This window comes from Candidozyma pseudohaemuli (genome assembly GCF_003013735.1).
Source record: "Candidozyma pseudohaemuli strain B12108 chromosome Unknown scaffold00006, whole genome shotgun sequence".
In the NCBI taxonomy this organism is placed as follows: domain Eukaryota; kingdom Fungi; phylum Ascomycota; class Pichiomycetes; order Serinales; family Metschnikowiaceae; genus Candidozyma; species Candidozyma pseudohaemuli.
Window position 1 is genome coordinate 400,000 of NW_020194440.1, and position 17,250 is coordinate 417,249.

Sequence of the window (17,250 nt, forward strand, 5' to 3'; positions counted from 1 at the left end):
AATCATATAAAGCTGCTGTAATCACCATTCCAACCCACCTTCAAAAACCTCCCTAATAAACCTCCCCCTTGGCAGGAATCCTCCAAACTGGTCAACCCACCTTCCTGGTGTACGGGTGCACCACTGCACTAGCATCGAAAATCTACACCCATCCTCCTACACCAAACCACTAATTCAGATCCAATGGGAGCCCTCGAAAAGATCGCCCAAATCCAGGAGGAGCTTGCACGTACCCAGAAAAACAAAGCCACAGAGTACCACATTGGTCTCTTAAAGGGTAAGCTTGCCAGGTTCAGAAGAGAGCTTCTAGAGCCTCAACCTGGTGGATCATCTGGAGGAGGCCAGGGTTTTGAAATTGCCAAAGCGGGCGATGCCAGAGTGTCGCTTATTGGTTTTCCTTCTGTGGGTAAATCCTCTTTTCTTTCACAGGTCACAAACACGAAATCGGAGGCTGCCAACTACGAGTTTACCACTTTGACCTCAGTTGGAGGAATCCTAGAGTACAACGGAGCCGAGGTGCAGATTGTGGATTTGCCAGGTATCATCAAAGCGGCTTCTCAAGGTAAGGGTCGTGGCCGTCAGGTCATTGCTGTGTCGAGAACGTCGGATCTTATATTGATGGTTTTGGATGCAACCAAAGGTGGAGAGCAAAGACAGATTTTGGAGAACGAATTGGAGACCATGGGCATTCGTTTGAACAAGGAGAGACCCAATATCTCGCTCAAGGTGAAGAAGACCGGCGGTGTCAAGTTGAACTCGATCACGCCGCCCAAGTACCTCGATGAGAAGATGGTGACTGCCATTTTGAAAGACTACAAGATCCACAATGCCGATGTGCTCGTGAAGGACGAAAACGTGACTGTGGACGACTTTATCGACATCATCAACGACCAGCATATCTCCTACATCAAGTGTCTCTACGTTTACAACAAGGTGGACGCTGTGTCTCTAGAAGAAACGGACCGTTTGGCCCGCGAGCCCAACACGGTTGTGATTTCGTGTGAGTTGCAATTGGGCATTGACGACTTGAAGGAGGAGATCTGGCGTCAATTGGGTCTTGTGAGACTTTACACGAAGAGAAGAGGCGTGATGCCCAACTTTGACGACCCCATGGTTGTTCGTGCCAATTCCACGATTTTGCAGGTTTGTGATGCCATCCACAGAGAAATGAAGAATCAGTTTAGGTATGCGTTGGTGTGGGGCTCTAGTGCCAAGCACTCGCCACAGAAATGTGGCCTTCAGCATCCGGTCAACGATGAGGACGTTGTGCAAGTTGTGACGAAGTGAGACAATTTCGTTGTAATGTTAATTGAGGGTATGAAAGTTGGCTTTCACCTGGAGCTATTCACAGCAGGTAGTCGGTGGAATGGAATTGAGAGATGCCGTAGTCGAAGGTTAAGTCAAAGGTGTATCAGGGGTTTTTGATCCTAGGCGCTGAATTGGTCCAACGTGCTTAGATAATGCCGACGCCGCTTCTTGATCTCAGGTACTGAATTGGTCCATTACTGCTTAGAGAATGCCGTCGCCTAGGACCACTAAATGTTCTCAGAGTTGAACAGAAAGATATATAAAAAAGACGAATTGCATAATTGCCTTTGTAGCAGTTGGGGAATCAAGGCCCGTCTCCTTTTGTAATCCTACTTTCCACAAATTGGCTTGTTACGTAAATACTTCATTCTCACATTCTCCCTAATTGCATGTCCTATTTCGCAGCCATCTCTGGATCCCATAGTAGACCTACTGTACCGACTATCTAGCTCCAATTACAACTTTTTAAATCGTTCTTTTAAAATTGATCTTCGAAAACCTTTAAATTCAAATAGTCTCAAATTTAAATAGTCTTATTTTTTTTCATTGACAATTCACCCCCTCCTCATCCTCCTACTACAACAGCTCTAGTGCGCGTCTGATATCAACATGGACTCTGCAGAAGAGGATCACGGTCCTGAGGTTTTCGAGACCAGCGACGTCGAAAGCGAAAGCGGAACCAATCATGTTGAAGAATCCAGTGAAAGCATTGCACGTGATGCCTTGGCCCCGCCTCTGGACGCCGTTTCCAGCTATGAGTCTTCAGCTCTCAGTGACGAATTGACCTTGGTTGATTTCCTGGGCAATGTGGCGAGGCGGTTGGCCCAAAGTGGCTATAATGTGGAGAAGCTTGGAGAAACGAGGAAACAGAAAATGGCCAGAATTGCTAGAGAGCTTGAAGAGTTGGAGAAAGAGGAGCCTTCTGAAGTTGAGGTATTGGCTGGAAAGTTCCGTGAATTGAAAGCTGGGGACGAGAAAAACGGTGATTTTGATCTTGGTGTGGGAGACCTTTTCAAGAATATCGAGTCTGCCTTGAAGAAAAAGTCAAAAAAGGAGCATTCTGAGTCGAACGAGGTGCTACGATTGGAAAAGAGGATAGCCGAGTTGGAGGAGGCCATTGGGTCCAATGAGGACACACCCACAAGCATCAGAAACATCTTGAACAACGCCAGTCGAAAGGTGAACGTCTTGTACGATCACGAGGAGGAGATCGCTGCTGTCCAGACCGAAATCAAGCTGCTCAGCAAAGATATGGAGGCTTTGGCTGCCAACAGGCGTATGGCTCTGATTTCAAGCGGCTCTAAAGAGCCTCCTGTGGTGCCAATCAGCTTTGATCATAAAGTGTCGTCTTTGTATGACCGGTTGGGTGAGTTTGACAGAGTCAACACCATAGTGCCTCTGATGATAGCCAGGCTACATTCGCTCAACAGTGTTCATGCAGAGGGCGGGCATGCTGTGGAATGTGTGGCTACGTTGGACAAGACATTGAGCAGTTTGGCGCTGGATATGAAGAAGTGGGACGAATCGGTGGACAAGATAGACAAGAGTCTTGTGGAGCAGAGCGAGGCGTTTGAGAAGAACGCCGAGGTGTTTCAGAAGAAGATGGAGGATGTGATGAGTCGAATTGACCAGATCGAAGCGAGGAAGGGTTAATAAGGGCAGGTTGTGAGTCCATCAAGACATCGATTGTTCGAATGAGACTGGTTGGTTTGAAAGGTCCATGAGTGGCGTCTACTACAATTGAATTTCTGGCCAGGAACAGAAAATCTTTGTTTTCAACGACAACAATAAAGTCTTCTCATCTCAGTTCATCACTTCCTGAACCTTATCAGCCTGGGTCGCTCGCTGAAAAACACCCGTTGAGTGCGCTGCCGTTCATGTATATTTCCAGATTTATGCGCCATGTACGGCTTGACACAAAACCGTCGATCGTTCACAACTCAATGTTCATGTGGGACGGTCAAAATTGAGGAATCTTGAGGTTATCAGATTTTGGAAGGATGGGTGCAACCTACCAGAATCTGCCATTTCACCCTGTTGGTTAGCATCCAGCGTCAGGGTTGTCTATGCAAGCTTCACGGAGAGGAATCTCTTCGAAACTCTATTTGAAAAGTCAATCTGAACCTTCAGCATCACATCCAATCCAATGCCTCCTATTAAAGAGGCTATTTCACGGTTGCCTGATCTTCTATGCTGGATCCTCCATATTGCCTCTCCACGTTGAACCCCTCTCTGGCCTTCCAATCCTCCATTGCTCCCCCCTCAATTCAAACTCCCATATAAACAAAACTCCAAATACCAGGCGATTTTTCAAATCTTTGAAATGCCTCATAAAGGCCCCGGAGCGGCTGCTAAGTCGCCTACTCCTGCCCCCTCGCTATACCCTTCCCGCGCAATCCCTCGCTCTTCCCTTCCCCCACACGCAGGCCTTCGGCCCAGCAATATTTAAGAAGTCCGATCCCCACGCAAAAACTCCACATACTTTTCCCTGAAACACCAAAATGCTTCGTTTGCGTACCGCCCGCAGCCTCGCCATCAGGGCAAGACCCGCCACTGCTTCCCTCTCTGCCCGCCTTGTGCCCAGAATGAGCAAGATGCCTGTCAGAGCTGCCTCTCAATTGGCACACGTCAAGGTTCCACCTTTCACCAACGAACCTGTCAAGGAGTTCTCCTACGACCACCAGAAGGACTGGGACCTTTTGCGTGCTTCCCTCACAAAGCTCACTGACAACGGACCATTGGACATTCCATTGATCATTGGCGGTGAGAAGGTTTACGACAGACCTACTTTCACCCAGGTGAACCCTGCCAACCACACCCAGGCATTGGCTACCGTGCGTTCTGCATCTCGTGAGGACGTCAAGGAGGCAATTGCTGCTTCCAAGGCTGCTAAGGACAAGTGGGCCTCCATGCCATGGGCTGACAGAGCCGGTGTGTTTATCAAGGCCGCTGAGCTCGTCTCCACCAAGTACCGTTACGACATGTTGGCTGCTACCATGCTTGGCCAGGGTAAGAACGTGTTCCAGGCCGAAATTGACTGTGTTGCTGAGTTGATTGACTTCTTCAAGTACAACGTCAAGTACGCCGAGGAGATGTACAAGGTTCAGCCATGCGAGACCGCCCCAGGCGTCTGGAACAGAGCTGAGTACAGACCATTGGAGGGTTTCGTGTACGCCGTCACCCCATTCAACTTCACCGCCATTGCCGGTAACTTGGTTGGTGCTCCAGCCTTGATGGGTAACACCGTTTTGTGGAAGCCATCCAACTCCGCCGTCTTGTCCAACTACCTCATGTTGACCATCTTGGAGGAGGCTGGTTTGCCAAGAGGTGTGATCAACTTCATCCCCGGTGAGCCAGTTGAGATCTCCGAAGAGATCATCAACCACGAGGACTTTGCTGCTTTGCACTTCACCGGTTCTACCGATGTCTTCAAGAAGTTGTACGGCCAGATTGGCTCCAACTTGTCCAAGGAGCTCTACAGAGAGTACCCACGTGTCGTTGGTGAGACCGGTGGTAAGAACTTCCACTTGGTTCACAACTCTGCCAACGTCGACCACGCCGTGTTGTCGACTTTGAGAGGTGCTTTTGAGTTCCAGGGCCAGAAGTGTTCTGCCAACTCCAGACTCTACATTCCTGAGTCCATTTCTGAGGAGTTTTTCACCAAGTTGCAGGGTGCCATGGAGACTATCACCATTGGCTCCACCACCGACACTGCCGGCTTGAACAACTTCATGGGTCCAGTCATCCACGAGCAGTCCTTCGAGAAGTTGAGCGGCGTTATTGAGCAGGCCAAGAACGACCCTGACTTGAAGATCATCCTGGGTGGTGAGACCGACAAGCTGACTGGTTTCTTTGTCCAGCCAACCCTCATTCAGACCACCAACCCAGACCACGAGTTCTTGAAGAGAGAGTTCTTCGGTCCTATTGTCACCGCCTATGTCTACAGAGACAGCGACTACGAGGCCATCATGGAGAAGATTGACCGCACCACCAAGTATGGCTTGACCGGTGCTGTGTTTGCCAGAGACAAGGATGCTGTGAGACTTGCTGAGGAGAAGTTGCGTTACGCTGCCGGTAACTTCTACATCAACGACAAGTGCACTGGTGCCGTTGTTGCCCAGCAGTGGTTCGGCGGTGGCAGAATGTCCGGTACTAACGACAAGGCTGGTTCTGGTAACCTTTTGAGCAGATTTGTGTCTATCAGAAACATCAAGGAGAACTTCCAGGAGTTGACGGACTACAAGTACCCATCCAACATCCACTAATTGTATATATAAAAGAAATGGAGAGACGTATGTTAGCTTGCAATGTCAAATGTATTCGTTATCGTAATTATGCTGAGGGTGAAATGTGTATAGGCAGCCATGCTTGTTCTGTTTTGAGCGCAATTGGTTCTTCACTTGAAGGGCTTATTCTGTATGTGGTCCTGCTGCTCTTAAAGAGATAATCTTTCCAAATTGGATGAGTCTCTTTTGCCAATCCAATTGAGTCAAAAACCGTAGTCAGTAATAGCAATTATCTTTCATGCTCCATCAGAGCACACCAATTTAAATTTTCCTGTTGCTTGAAATGTAACTCAGAGTCCCTTGAATCAATTGAGTCTTCTTGTATAATTCTGCCGTTGCGGTTCAGTACCTTCTAATTGAGTCAAAGTAAAAACCGGTATAGTCTTAAAATAGCAATTCTCTTTCATGCTCCCTCGGAGTAGTCAATTCCAAAATCCCTTGAATCAATTGAGTCCTCTTGTATATATCTGCCGTTGCTGAAAAATTCCACCCTTCCTCACCTCTCGACCCATCTAGTACCTGTTGAGCAATCTACCCAAACCACCGCAAACATTGCACAAATCGGAATCCAACAAAAACCACGTTTGGCCTGTTCCCCTGCAATTGCCACAAAGCGTTCCACCTAAACGAGGATCTCCAGGAGGCACTCTCAATGGCATCTGAGGAGCAGGAGGCCCAAAAGCACCAGGCATCTGCATAGGCGCCACCACCGGCTGTGAATAGTACGGTCCGCTGAGTCCGGGAGGATTTATAGTGTAATTGTTCCTTTTAGCAAACCGCTCGTAGCAGTCTTTGCATGTCTTGCCGTTCTTGAACTTGACGCCGTGGTTGTAGCATTTTTCACAGATGAAGTTCTTGGGGTACCTGAAAGGAAGCAGCTGGTTGGGATTCCAGGCGTTGTTGCGCAAGTAGAACTGGCGCCAGCAGTCTAGGCACATCTTATTGTCCTTCTTGTAGCCTGTGTTCTTGCACTTCTTGCAGAAGTAGCGTTTTGGAAACTCAAAGGGAAGATTTGTGTTGTTCGAGTAGTTGACCGAGCCCAGGTAATTCTGTGTTTTTGGTGGAGCATGGGCACTTTGGGAAGTCTGGGGTCTGGGCTGATACTGGGATTCAGACTTCAGAGGCCGTGGAGGAGCCTGAGGAGGTCTTTGAGGAAGTGGAGGTTCTGCAGATCCCGGCAGGGCTATAGCCTCGTGGTATGAAGGAGGCGGTGCCTCGCCTGCGTCGTCTTTTGGAGTATACGAAGCTTTGGACATGGTGGTGTCAAAAGAGATGATCGTGATCTGAATTAGTCTGGGGACTGGCACGTGATGCCAAGCCGGCTATCGAAGGACAAGATAATACGAGACGGAGGAAGGGGGATCAATGGGGAGGTAGAGAAGGGAAGGTGAATTTGTGTGTTTTTGGTGATTTTTGGTGTTTTTGCTGTGGTGGAAAATGGATGAGGTTTCGTGGATCGGATCATTGTGGCTATGCGAAAAAGCTAAATGTGGGGGACCGAGAGATGTGGTGATTTAGAGGTGGTTTCAAAAAGTGGTCAAAAAAGTGGTTTTCCAGTAATTGGTTAAATTTGTAGGAAGCCGTATTCGCCTCCCTTTACGACGCCTGGTTACGGATTGTTGGGCTGATATGTATAAATACGGTGGAAGGCTCCATCGGAGTAAGGTCATGCATCCTCCGAGCGACATTTACGGAAGTCTACGTCTGCTTGCTGGTGCATGTCACATGAGCGTTTCAAGAATTTAGTTTAATCAAAGTTCAATTTAAATCTCCACTTCATAGCCGTCTGATTGGCTGAAAATTCCGAAACCGGTTTCACCGTTTGTGGCGCAGGCTTTCTGGTTAAGCGAGAGTGGGTATTGCACAAAGCCCCATCGTTGCAAAGCTCATGCAGCAGGAAACCTCCTTTAGTTCTCATGTACCCAGCCGCATGCAATGTATAATTATTTTTTAGTCGAAGCGGAAGAATGTTGGCTCTGCAGCGACATTCCGTTGAGCTGATGGAGAAGTTTGTGTAATGGTTGGTGAAGATTTATTGATGTATAGTGATGAGATGAGGGTGTCACAGTGGTCGTTTTTTCAAAAACCCACAAATCAAAATGTCGACTCTCTCCATTCAAAAGACCATAATGCAGACTCCATCTCCACAGAATACTTCTCCAGCTCTTCCTTGCATCTTCTCCGGAATGGCTGCGAAAGGCGCTAAAGTTCAACGCATGCCGATGTACCAGAGCTAGCATTACCTGTGAATTATTAATGTACGTGAAGTCGACTGTGTGGAGCCCATGCAATTCGTTATTTTTTCTTCTCTGCTTATTTTGCGTTGTGGCTGCTTCAGCCTTGTGGTTTCTTGCACTGAAAGCACACTAAACGTACGCCACTTGTGAAATTCCTCCAATTGATTAAAATGAAATTCAAATAAGCCAGCCAAACCGTCTCCTAGTGCCTCACTGTGGCAAAACACGCCTGGTGGTCCAAGCCTTGTTGTATCACGTGCCCAACACGCTGATACTACTACTGCAATTTTCCATCCACGTCTCACAAATCAACCATGCTTTTCGATTCTACCATGTGGCTCACAGAGCGCCAAAGTATGTTTCAATTTTCATAAGAATTTATTCAGTGTTTTCTAACCGCAGAGTACGGTGTTGTGCTGACCGCCGCCGGCGTGGTGTTCTTCATCCTCGGAATCTTGACCTTCTTTGATTCCAGTCTTTTGGCCATTGGAAACCTTCTTTTCGTGATTGGCGTCATTCTCATCATCGGGCCCACGAGAACCATATACTTTTTCGCCAGACCCACGAAAATCAGACCCACGATATTTTTCTTTGGCGGCATCACCTTGATTTTGTTCAAACACTCGTTCATTGGTTTCATTGTGGAAGGAGTGGGCATTCTCTCGCTTTTCGGCGACTTTTTGGGTACTATCGTGCAATTTTTGAGAAACGTCCCTGTGTTAGGGGGTATATTGAGACATCCAGCCGTGGAGCCTTACGTGAACCGTTTCGCTGGTCTCGACACTCTTCCCGTTTGAGCGAAGCATTTGAAGGATCTAAGTCATCAGAACATTTCTACGTGTATCTTATTTATTCATGCTGGGATTGTCTATAAAGGGATCATAGCATCGACGGAACGAGGCCTAATCTTGCCGCAAGGCCGTCCATGATCAGAAGCACGTAATCGCATGCCTTGATGCCGTGGTTCAAGTCGTACCGCGAGGCAAAGCAGATTTCGTTGTTGTTTAGATTGACAGTGTGGATCTCCAAAACCGAGCTGGAAAGCGTGTTGGTGAAAATGGCCTCGAACATCTGGGTGGTGGCCTTGAACAACGGTAACCAAAGAACCGGCGCCGACAGCCCCTCCACAGGACATAGACACGAGTGGGCCGTGAGATCCAAGTTATCCATTTTGTTATTGCCTTCTCCAGGCGCAAATGTAATGTATAAATCCGCCCTGACTTGGGTTACTGCATTTCTGTTTGGCACCGATAAAAACGTAACCAGTGGGTCTGCAAGAAGCGACTGGCGTAGACGATGTAGAAGAATCTGTGGATGGTAAAGAAGCGCTATGTGCTGATCCGGCAGCCCTATGGTAGCCCTTATACCGTGCTGATTCTGAGGAAAGTCAGGGTGCTCTGTTCTTCCCAAACTGTGTATTTGAATTGAGCCGAGAAACGACAATGCTGACTGCAAGACGCCCCGGAAGAATGCGTTTTTGAAAAAGTCTCCGTGCACAAGCCGCTGGTTGGACACTGTGCTGATTCCACAGTAGGGCTGACTCGTGAGATTGGTGTCTAGTGATTCCACCACAATGATCTTCAAATTTCGGGAAGGAAAGTAAAGGCGTAGCGAGGCCGCCACAAGGTACGCCGCTAGCGCCTGGCTGTGGGATACGACGACCGTGGGCATTGAAAGAAAGGAGTAGGTTGACTCTTTTGTTATCTATAGTTTCGGAGAAGTGCGAAGCCGTCTAGGTCCAGAAACGGGAATATTGTGACACTAAGGCGCCGAGGCGTTTTTGGAGGTTTTTGGTGGACGGTGAAGGGAGGGTAACATTGGGGATTTGTTGATGTTTTGTTGTGTGTTTGTAGGAGATCAGGGTATTTAAAGTGCTGCAGCTTTTGCGTTTTGCACCCATTTTGACAGCCTCTCGCGCATTCCAGTAACTTTGGTGAATTAGCCAGGCAGGGTGTAGAGGGATGAAGATTACGAAGAAAAGACAAAAAGGATGGGTAATTGTATTTTCGATGAGTGAGTTTCTTCATGAATTGGAGAATTGATTGAAATTTGGGAGTAAAGAGCTTGAAAGAGTTTTGAACTTTCAGCTTCAAAAAGACCCAATTCTGTGGCACCAGAGCAACGCAAGCAATTGAGTCCTTGTTAAGGCTTCAGGTAACAGCTAGGCCATCACTAGTAGGATGAAGATCCTTTTTTCTAGGTATTGTGGGATTATAAACCCTATTCTAATGTTTTAAACTATTCAAACGACGATATCTCAGGGTACAGAGACAATCCGGCTTTTTGGGCGTCGGTACCAAATTCAGTGATACTCCAATTATCTACTCTAAGACTCCCAAAGTCATAACTTCAAGGTAATTTTGGTCACGTGACGCATACACTGCATATATTACCCGCACTCACACACTTCCAAGTTATCCGAGATAGTTTAGTGGCTAGAATTACCGCTTGTCGCGTGGTAGACCGGGGTTCAATTCCCCGTCTCGGAGGATTTCTTCGCGCAAGTGGTTTAGTGGTAAAATCCAACGTTGCCATCGTTGGGCCCCCGGTTCGATTCCGGGCTTGCGCATTTTTTTGGCTTCTCCACATATCGCGATGCTCATCGTAACTCAAAACTACAACTTTAATCTCCATGTCCAAAGTGAACAGAAGAAAGGAAATCAAAGAAAAGGAGGCGTTTCAACTCCGATTTCAACTAGCACTCAACGAGTCCAACAACACAGTCGCCAATTGGCTACCGCAGCAGAATGAAGAAACAGAGAAACCGTCAGGGGATGATTTTCTAAACCTCCCGATTCTCACGAATGGCCTGGGTCTCTACGAGCTAGAAGAGGACGACGAGGCGCAGAAGACAATTTCGGATTTCGTCAACCCGGAGAAAGACCCCCAAAAGGTGAAAGTACAGGAGAATCGCCAAAACCAGGCAGGCACCAAAGCCATGACCGCCTTGATCAACAAGATGAGAAACGACAGTCGTGGGCGGGCCAATAACAAAGACGGACAAGGCTCCAAGAAAGTTGGGAAAAAACGGAGTCAGTTCTTGGGGGAAGTCGGGAAGAAAGAAACGCAGAAGCAGAAGCAGAAGCCTGTGAAGGTGGAGGTGGACCTGGACAGTGACGAGGAGGAGAGGAAGATCAGCGCACAAAGAAGTACGAAAAAGGCCACCAAAGTGTCCAAGCGTCCCTTCTGATGGAAATGGAAGGTGGGATACACGGACCAACAAAGGGGAGGGTCTTGGCCCTGCTGGATAAGAGACTCTCGAGAGTCGTGTGTTGCATGAATGTGGAAGATGATTTAGAAATGAGTTAGTCATGACAACAAGGCAATTGTGAGAGTCATTTGTCGCCACCCAGCATGACTACATTGCATCAAGGAAGGCCCTGGGGCTTCTCCACCACAATAAGGCCACCACGCAGGCAGCTTTACAATGTAGCGTCGTAATGGCACGATTTGGCGAAGACCCCACAGAAAAAGGTGGATGTCCACAATACAATGGGCCTAGTTACGGTAGTCGGATTTGGCGCTTCCTCCGCGACAATATGGCGCCATTGTGATGGCACGGTGGTTTCCCTTGGCATCTAGGTGCCATGATAAAGTGGGCTCGGTTCAGCCATTGTGGGATTCTCGAGGAGGAGTGTTCAATGCCCGAGACGGTTCTTTAAGGGACATTGTTGCGCTGCAAGAGAACAGGCTTCTGGTTTTCGACGAATCAACACAAAAAGCGGGGGTGTTCTTGCCTAACCCGCTGGGATGGTTCGAAACAGGCCAGCACAAAATAGTCCCGAAGGGTAAAGTGGCAGGGTCTTTGCTTGGCGGTTTTCGCTAGAGGTCGCTTTTGTGGCATTTCCTGGAAAGGCCTCTTTTCCGATTCTGGTGCTATTCACCCGGGGTTAAATCTTGACTAATGCCTTTCCAGGGTTCACAGGGCCATTGAATGTCGGAACAGTGTTGGGCAGCATGTGAGGCCCAGTGTATTTAGTGGAAGACGCATCTGGAGGTGCATTCATCCCGCTTCAATGGCAAGCTGCACAGGAAGCCTAGATGAAAGTTCATTGGCAGCGGCGAAGAAGTTTAACCTTAAGTCGTTTGCTTGGGAGCCAAAGCTTATTCTTGAGACAAGCGGCTGCCCAATTGACGAGGTGCTCGCTTATGCATTTGCACCATTGGCGTTGTTTAAACGACGAGAAATACGCATCTGCTGGGAGATCTGACTACTAGACAACGCAGCAGACCTCGCCGGAGAACAAGGCCCGGCGGGTTGTCCTACTGGAATGCTTAGATCTGCAGCTGTCTCGGGGCTAAAGGGTCTCTTGGCTGGATGGCGGGAAAGGCGCAACCTGCTGCGTCGTGGGTAAGCTGGCGCAGGGAGCCCGGCGGTACAAAATCGAAGATCAAGCAAAGCGGAGCGGTAATTCGTTAGCGAGCGAAGCGAGCGAGGACAAAGCAGAGGTGAGTGGATGAGAGTGGGCAGGGACTAGCAATGGCCAATGGTGATTGAAAAAAGGCCACTAGCAAATAAACTATAAAAGCTTCAGAAAAGGGGCAGCAAGCAAATTGCCAGATCCTGCTTGGGCCGTTGAAAAAAACCATTCATGCGAAGCAATTGGCTTTGCGAGATACCAGAAAGCTTATTTCCACCAGCAACTCTTATTCGCCAGCAGCAACCACAGAGGCCTTTTTCGCTGCCACCACGGTGACGTTTCGGACACGAGCGATGTTTCAAATACGACGTGGTGACGACACCAGGGGCGCTTTTGGCGGTGTCAAGCAGGCAGCCACTTTTTTTTTTTTTTTTTTTTTTATAGCTTCGGTGGTCCGCCTGGTCCTGCCAGCACATGAACATTAGCGGCTGCCCAGCGCCTGAATCTCCACTTTATATCCTAGGGTCGTCAGGGCCTACAACCGCTATGCGGCGGAAGCCCGAGTCTTGAAAAACACAAACCCTTGGGCGCCTATATTGCATGATCCGGGTTCTGCTGGACCGCCTGTTCTCTGCATTCATACCACGTCATGAGACACGCGGGATTTAGGCCTCGAGGCAGCTGTTGTTCGGTTAAAAACGAGGCAGGCATCCATAACCGAAGATTGGGTTTTCTGGTGATATCGGGATGGTGGGGTAGAGATGTGCCGAGATAAGATAAAGGGCGGCGTGAGGGGAGGGCTACAAATGGCCTCATTAATAATTTAATTTTGCTCTCTCATATATCACTCTGGAGATAATCTCGTGTATCTCGTTTTTAAAATGTTCATTACTCGTTGTGCGTGGTCGCCAGGTGACGTCTGCGACCGTTGAAGGAAAAAAAATGTGCCGAAAAATAATCTGCCAAAAACTCAAAATAACATCACCCAAAAAAAAAATAATAGTATCGCTGTCGTGACGTAAAAAAATATTAGACTGGTGCCGATGCGAAAGGAGGAAAAATATTTCACAAATTTCTTCGCTCACTCGCGCCTTAAATAATATTCGCCCCATCGAGCTCCGCTGGAAGCTGCTCCCCATACGTCTGGGGCCAATCCTGTGCTAGGATAGCCGGCGCGCGTAACTGCGCATGCTGGCGCATGTCTAAAGCGCAGAAAAATGCAGAAATCAGGCCACTGCCCTGAGCGAAGCATCCAGACGTTCGATGAACGGTAAACCGCCAGCGTAGGCAGGAAAAACCCGAGTAGAGAATCTTGGTTGCATCTGGCGAGCAGCAACCACCAAAAGTGTGGTCTAGTATGGGCATGCCGCCGCCGCCACCTAAAATTCCTCTCTGAAACGCACACCGCACTAAGAAAATCAACAAAAGTGACATGGGGTGGGGCGGCGCAAACACGTCAGATCCTACCTCCAAGAGCCCGCTCCTGTACCGATACCCTTGTTAGATCTTCCTAAACTGGCGTGAGCTCCTGTAACTGCCACGATCGCTACGCTGCGGCTTTAGAGCCCTGCCACACAGCCGTCGCCTGTGAATAGGGAGTTTCTCCCAAAATGGAAGACTTTGAGAATCCGCCATTGCTGCAATAGTCCCTGGCGCTGCGGAGCCAGCCTCGCCTGCTATTGTTTTCTGTCGCTCGTCTGACTCCGGAATTAAGGCTTGCTCGCCTCGGTGAACGAGCTGCTTTGCGCTCTGTCTTATTTTTTGCTGTTTGCGCTCACGGCAGGCCAGGAATTTACCGCTGCTTCTGACCATCGGCTACTGCGTCTGCATTAGTCTGTTTTCGAGCAGCACCTCTTTCGACTGAACACCTCTCCAGCTTTTGTAAACCTCTTCACATGTCGACTAGCGAGGTCGATCTTCCGGGGAAAAACCTTGGCCTCGCCAGCCCAATTGGGCAACGGACGTCTCAATTGATGCTAATTTTACCCCAGAAACCTAGTCTATGCTTCTCTTCTATGCCTCACGCTTCTGCCTCTTCAAAGCATGGCTGTCGGTGTCCTCAAGCAAGTACAGCACTTTGCCCTTGAACAGTGGCGACGCAGGCTTCGGCGTCAGAGGCTTGGGCGTGCTCAAGGCACCACTGGCCTCGGTGGTCTCCGTGGAGCTCGACAGCTGCGGCAATTGATGAGGGATCTGCTCGCTGCTCTCGCGTTCTTCGAGAATCGTCAGCACCCCCGGCGGATGCATCTGGGGCAGCGGCTGCTCGTGAGGCGCTAGCAGCAGCTTGCGGTCATCGATCAAGTGGGATATCGAGCCGAAGGACGATCTGCCGCCGCTCGAAAGGGACGAGATGGACGAGGCGCCCAGGAATATCAGCAGCAGGTTGGAGCCCATGGAGTCGAAGGTTCGGGAGCCGCCGGGGTGGCCCGAGGCATGCAATTCGATCAACAGCGGGCGCAACTTGTCGTAGACAGACTTTCGGATGGGAATGGACGAAAGCGAGGGCCGCAGAACAGGCTGCGCTGGAGGGCTGCTGCCCAAAGGTGGGAGCTTGATGGCGTCGTTGGAACGCGGAGGCGCCAAGGGGTCAAAGAGCAACGAGGGATGACGGGGCCGCCTGTCGTGGGGCTGGTCCCAGGGTTTTCTGAACTGTAGGGTTTCGTCGCTGCGGGGAGGAGGAGGATCCTGGTATGTCGGGAGCAGCAGGGTGGAGTGGGAGTAGCGTAGCGGCTGCTCGGGGTGCTGCTGGTAGCGGACCTCTTCGTGGGAGCGTCTTTTGGGCGTGGGACTGGCGGGTTTCTCCTTTGGTGTAGGTGGGGGAAGAATCACAGGATAGTGTTCCGGAGGGTACGGGCTTGGAACCGGCGGGAGAGGGGGCCCGTTGGGCCCGTTATGATGGGGAGGGCCCTGGTAGACGGGACCATGCACGGGCACTTGCCATTGGGGGTAGTAGTAAGGGTACGGATGGGGCCTGGCGTGGTAGTAGGCGACCTGCGGGTCGTGGGAGCGGTGGAGGTGGTGGTTATTGGAGGTGGGATTGTGGTTGTTTTCGGACTCGAGCACCAGGGAGTTGCGGGACGAGTTCAGCAGCAGCCTGCGCTTGATGTAGACTAGGGAGCTCTCGTCGTTCTTCTTGAACTTGCCCAGCGAGTGGCGGAACTCCCAGATGGGGGAGTCCTTGTCGTGGTAGGCCAGCTGCGGGTCCAGGATCTTGTGGAAGCCGTACATGTGGAGCTGGCGCACAAAAGAGGCCACGTTGCCGTGCTTGAAGTAGTCCAGAAGAGCGTCAGCGAACTCCTTGCTGGGGTACAAGGCGAAGGTGTTGGAGTCGTCGGGCCCTGTCCACCAGATGAGGTGGGCCAACTTTGGGTTGTTGAGCATCCCGTAGAGCTTGTGCACAAAGGCGTTTTTCTTTACGGGCGGGTCCAGTTTTGGCGTCATGACATCAGGGGATGGAGCTGGGGCACGGGAGTTCTTTGGGGTTTGGGAAGTGATTGTTGGGATTTTGGAGGGAAAGGCGCCTATGTGGGCACTTCAAGGAGAAGAAGGCGCCTGCTGGGGATTATGGGATTTGGGAGGCAAACTGGTGGCCTTTGGATTCAGCAGTTTGTAATTCTGGAAAGTCCACTGGAAAGGTGTTGGTGCCTGCTGAAGGATGGATGGGGATGTCTGGGTTTTGGATTTCGATGGGAGACCTTCGATTAACGGCCTGGAGGGAAAAAAAAGGAAGAAGCAGGCGGTGGGACAACCAGCTATTAATACAGCGGTGAGGAAGAAAAGTGGTACGCACGGGCCGTTAGAGACATTTTTTCTGGCTAAGATTCGGCTCTCGAGAGATTTGAGTGGTGCGTCTGGTTGTGCGTCGGACGTGCATGGGAGTGCGTGTGGGCCCGCTCTTTTGTTCCTCTGGTCTGGTGCAGGGCGGGTGCGTCGCAGTGCGTCAAGCGTCGAGCTGCATGCCTCCAGCTGCCCCAGCACGCCTGCTGCCTGCCTGCCTGTTTGTCTGCCTGTCTGCCTGGTGATTGTCTGCCTGACCGGCCATCTACCATGGTTGCGATACTGGTCGATGGACTGGGACTCTGGGATTAAGGACTAGAGGATTAGTGAAATTGAAATTCACTGGGGGGATGCTTGCGGTTTGCAGGGTCTGCCTGAGGTGGAGGCTTAACAGTTGCGGGCGCATGATTTGGGACTAAAGCTTGGCCGGCCTGGCAAATGGCCCCACCACCAGGTACAATGCCTCGAGGTCGCGCCTTGGCTGGTAGAAGGATGGGGAGCATGGCAAATAGCGTTGGGCATGGCATTGAAAAATAGCGTTGGGCATTGGGAATTGAAAATAGCACTGGCAGTTGAAATTGTTGAGATTGTCTCAATTGCTTCCAATTGCAGGCAACGTCGGCTGCCAGCTGCAATTGCAATTACGACGAAAGCGCTAAGACGGCCTGGGCAACCTGGTATCTGGGCATGGGGTGAGGCCCGGCTTCTTCCAAACCTTAGCACGCACCGAAGCAGACGGCAACCCACAACGGCGCCAGAAAAACCCAAATTCGTCCTGGGCAGCACAAAACCGCCCTCTTGCTTGCAGCCCCCCTAGACCGAAAACCTGGCTTGGGCACCTGGGGCCCCTAGCGGACTCCCGAGCGCAACTCGCCCAGCCGTACGAATTAGACCTTGCGGTCATTGCTGCGAGGACGGCCTCAGCCGACGAAGCCCCAGGCGGGAGCGGCCGCCAGAGGTGAAATCGCTACGACGAAAACATAAAACATAAAAAAATCAGAATTCCCTTCCCTCTCCAAATACGAACATCCAGGGCGCTGCGTCGGTGCCTCGCGCCAATCCACTGCGGGCCTCTGCCAGCGAAGCTTGCGAAGGTTGCCAAAGAAAAAGACCATTTTTCTGTGGGGGCCCGCGCCATCAGAGCCTCGCGGCGGTCGCGGGGCGTGAGCACCGGGCTGGAAACGCCGGGTTCCTGCTGCTGCCTCCGTGTTGCCTCCGTTTTGCTTTGCCCATCTTGCGGCTGCAAGCGCCCGCCTTAGCACAAAACGGGTCGGGTTTCCG

The 17,250-nt window shown here is 50.4% G+C and overlaps 8 protein-coding genes and 2 non-coding genes across 10 annotated transcripts; 7 read left to right on the forward strand and 3 right to left on the reverse strand.

The window, feature by feature from the left end:
- Positions 1-183: 183 nt before the first annotated feature.
- C7M61_002886 (uncharacterized protein) lies at positions 184-1,287 on the forward strand (the record flags this gene model as incomplete). Its single annotated transcript, XM_024858245.1, has 1 exon — positions 184-1,287. The coding sequence occupies one exon, from the start codon at positions 184-186 to the stop codon at positions 1,285-1,287; it is 1,104 nt and encodes a 367-aa protein (XP_024713651.1).
- A 630-nt stretch (positions 1,288-1,917) lies between these two features.
- Positions 1,918-2,961, forward strand: C7M61_002887 (uncharacterized protein; the record flags this gene model as incomplete). The annotated part of the gene is made up of 1 exon (XM_024858246.1): positions 1,918-2,961. One exon carries the CDS (start codon positions 1,918-1,920, stop codon positions 2,959-2,961), a length of 1,044 nt encoding a protein of 347 aa, XP_024713652.1.
- An 848-nt stretch (positions 2,962-3,809) lies between these two features.
- PUT2 (1-pyrroline-5-carboxylate dehydrogenase) lies at positions 3,810-5,573 on the forward strand (the record flags this gene model as incomplete). Its single annotated transcript, XM_024858247.1, has 1 exon — positions 3,810-5,573. The coding sequence occupies one exon, from the start codon at positions 3,810-3,812 to the stop codon at positions 5,571-5,573; it is 1,764 nt and encodes a 587-aa protein (XP_024713653.1).
- Positions 5,574-6,106: 533 nt separating this feature from the next.
- On the reverse strand, positions 6,107-6,850 carry C7M61_002889 (uncharacterized protein; the record flags this gene model as incomplete). The annotated part of the gene is made up of 1 exon (XM_024858248.1): positions 6,107-6,850. The coding sequence occupies one exon, from the start codon at positions 6,848-6,850 to the stop codon at positions 6,107-6,109; it is 744 nt and encodes a 247-aa protein (XP_024713654.1).
- Positions 6,851-8,145: 1,295 nt separating this feature from the next.
- Positions 8,146-8,628, forward strand: C7M61_002890 (uncharacterized protein; the record flags this gene model as incomplete). Its single annotated transcript, XM_024858249.1, has 2 exons — positions 8,146-8,185; positions 8,234-8,628. 2 exons carry the CDS (start codon positions 8,146-8,148, stop codon positions 8,626-8,628), a joined length of 435 nt encoding a protein of 144 aa, XP_024713655.1.
- Positions 8,629-8,710: 82 nt separating this feature from the next.
- C7M61_002891 (uncharacterized protein) lies at positions 8,711-9,502 on the reverse strand (the record flags this gene model as incomplete). The annotated part of the gene is made up of 1 exon (XM_024858250.1): positions 8,711-9,502. The coding sequence occupies one exon, from the start codon at positions 9,500-9,502 to the stop codon at positions 8,711-8,713; it is 792 nt and encodes a 263-aa protein (XP_024713656.1).
- A 746-nt stretch (positions 9,503-10,248) lies between these two features.
- On the forward strand, positions 10,249-10,320 carry C7M61_002892. Its single transcript has one exon. It is a non-coding gene; the product is annotated as a tRNA-Asp (tRNA).
- Positions 10,321-10,329: 9 nt separating this feature from the next.
- Positions 10,330-10,400, forward strand: C7M61_002893. The gene has a single exon. It is a non-coding gene; the product is annotated as a tRNA-Gly (tRNA).
- Positions 10,401-10,463: 63 nt separating this feature from the next.
- On the forward strand, positions 10,464-11,021 carry C7M61_002894 (uncharacterized protein; the record flags this gene model as incomplete). Its single annotated transcript, XM_024858251.1, has 1 exon — positions 10,464-11,021. The coding sequence occupies one exon, from the start codon at positions 10,464-10,466 to the stop codon at positions 11,019-11,021; it is 558 nt and encodes a 185-aa protein (XP_024713657.1).
- Positions 11,022-14,205: 3,184 nt separating this feature from the next.
- Positions 14,206-15,633, reverse strand: SFL2 (Sfl2p; the record flags this gene model as incomplete). Its single annotated transcript, XM_024858252.1, has 1 exon — positions 14,206-15,633. The coding sequence occupies one exon, from the start codon at positions 15,631-15,633 to the stop codon at positions 14,206-14,208; it is 1,428 nt and encodes a 475-aa protein (XP_024713658.1).
- Positions 15,634-17,250: the final 1,617 nt, after the last annotated feature.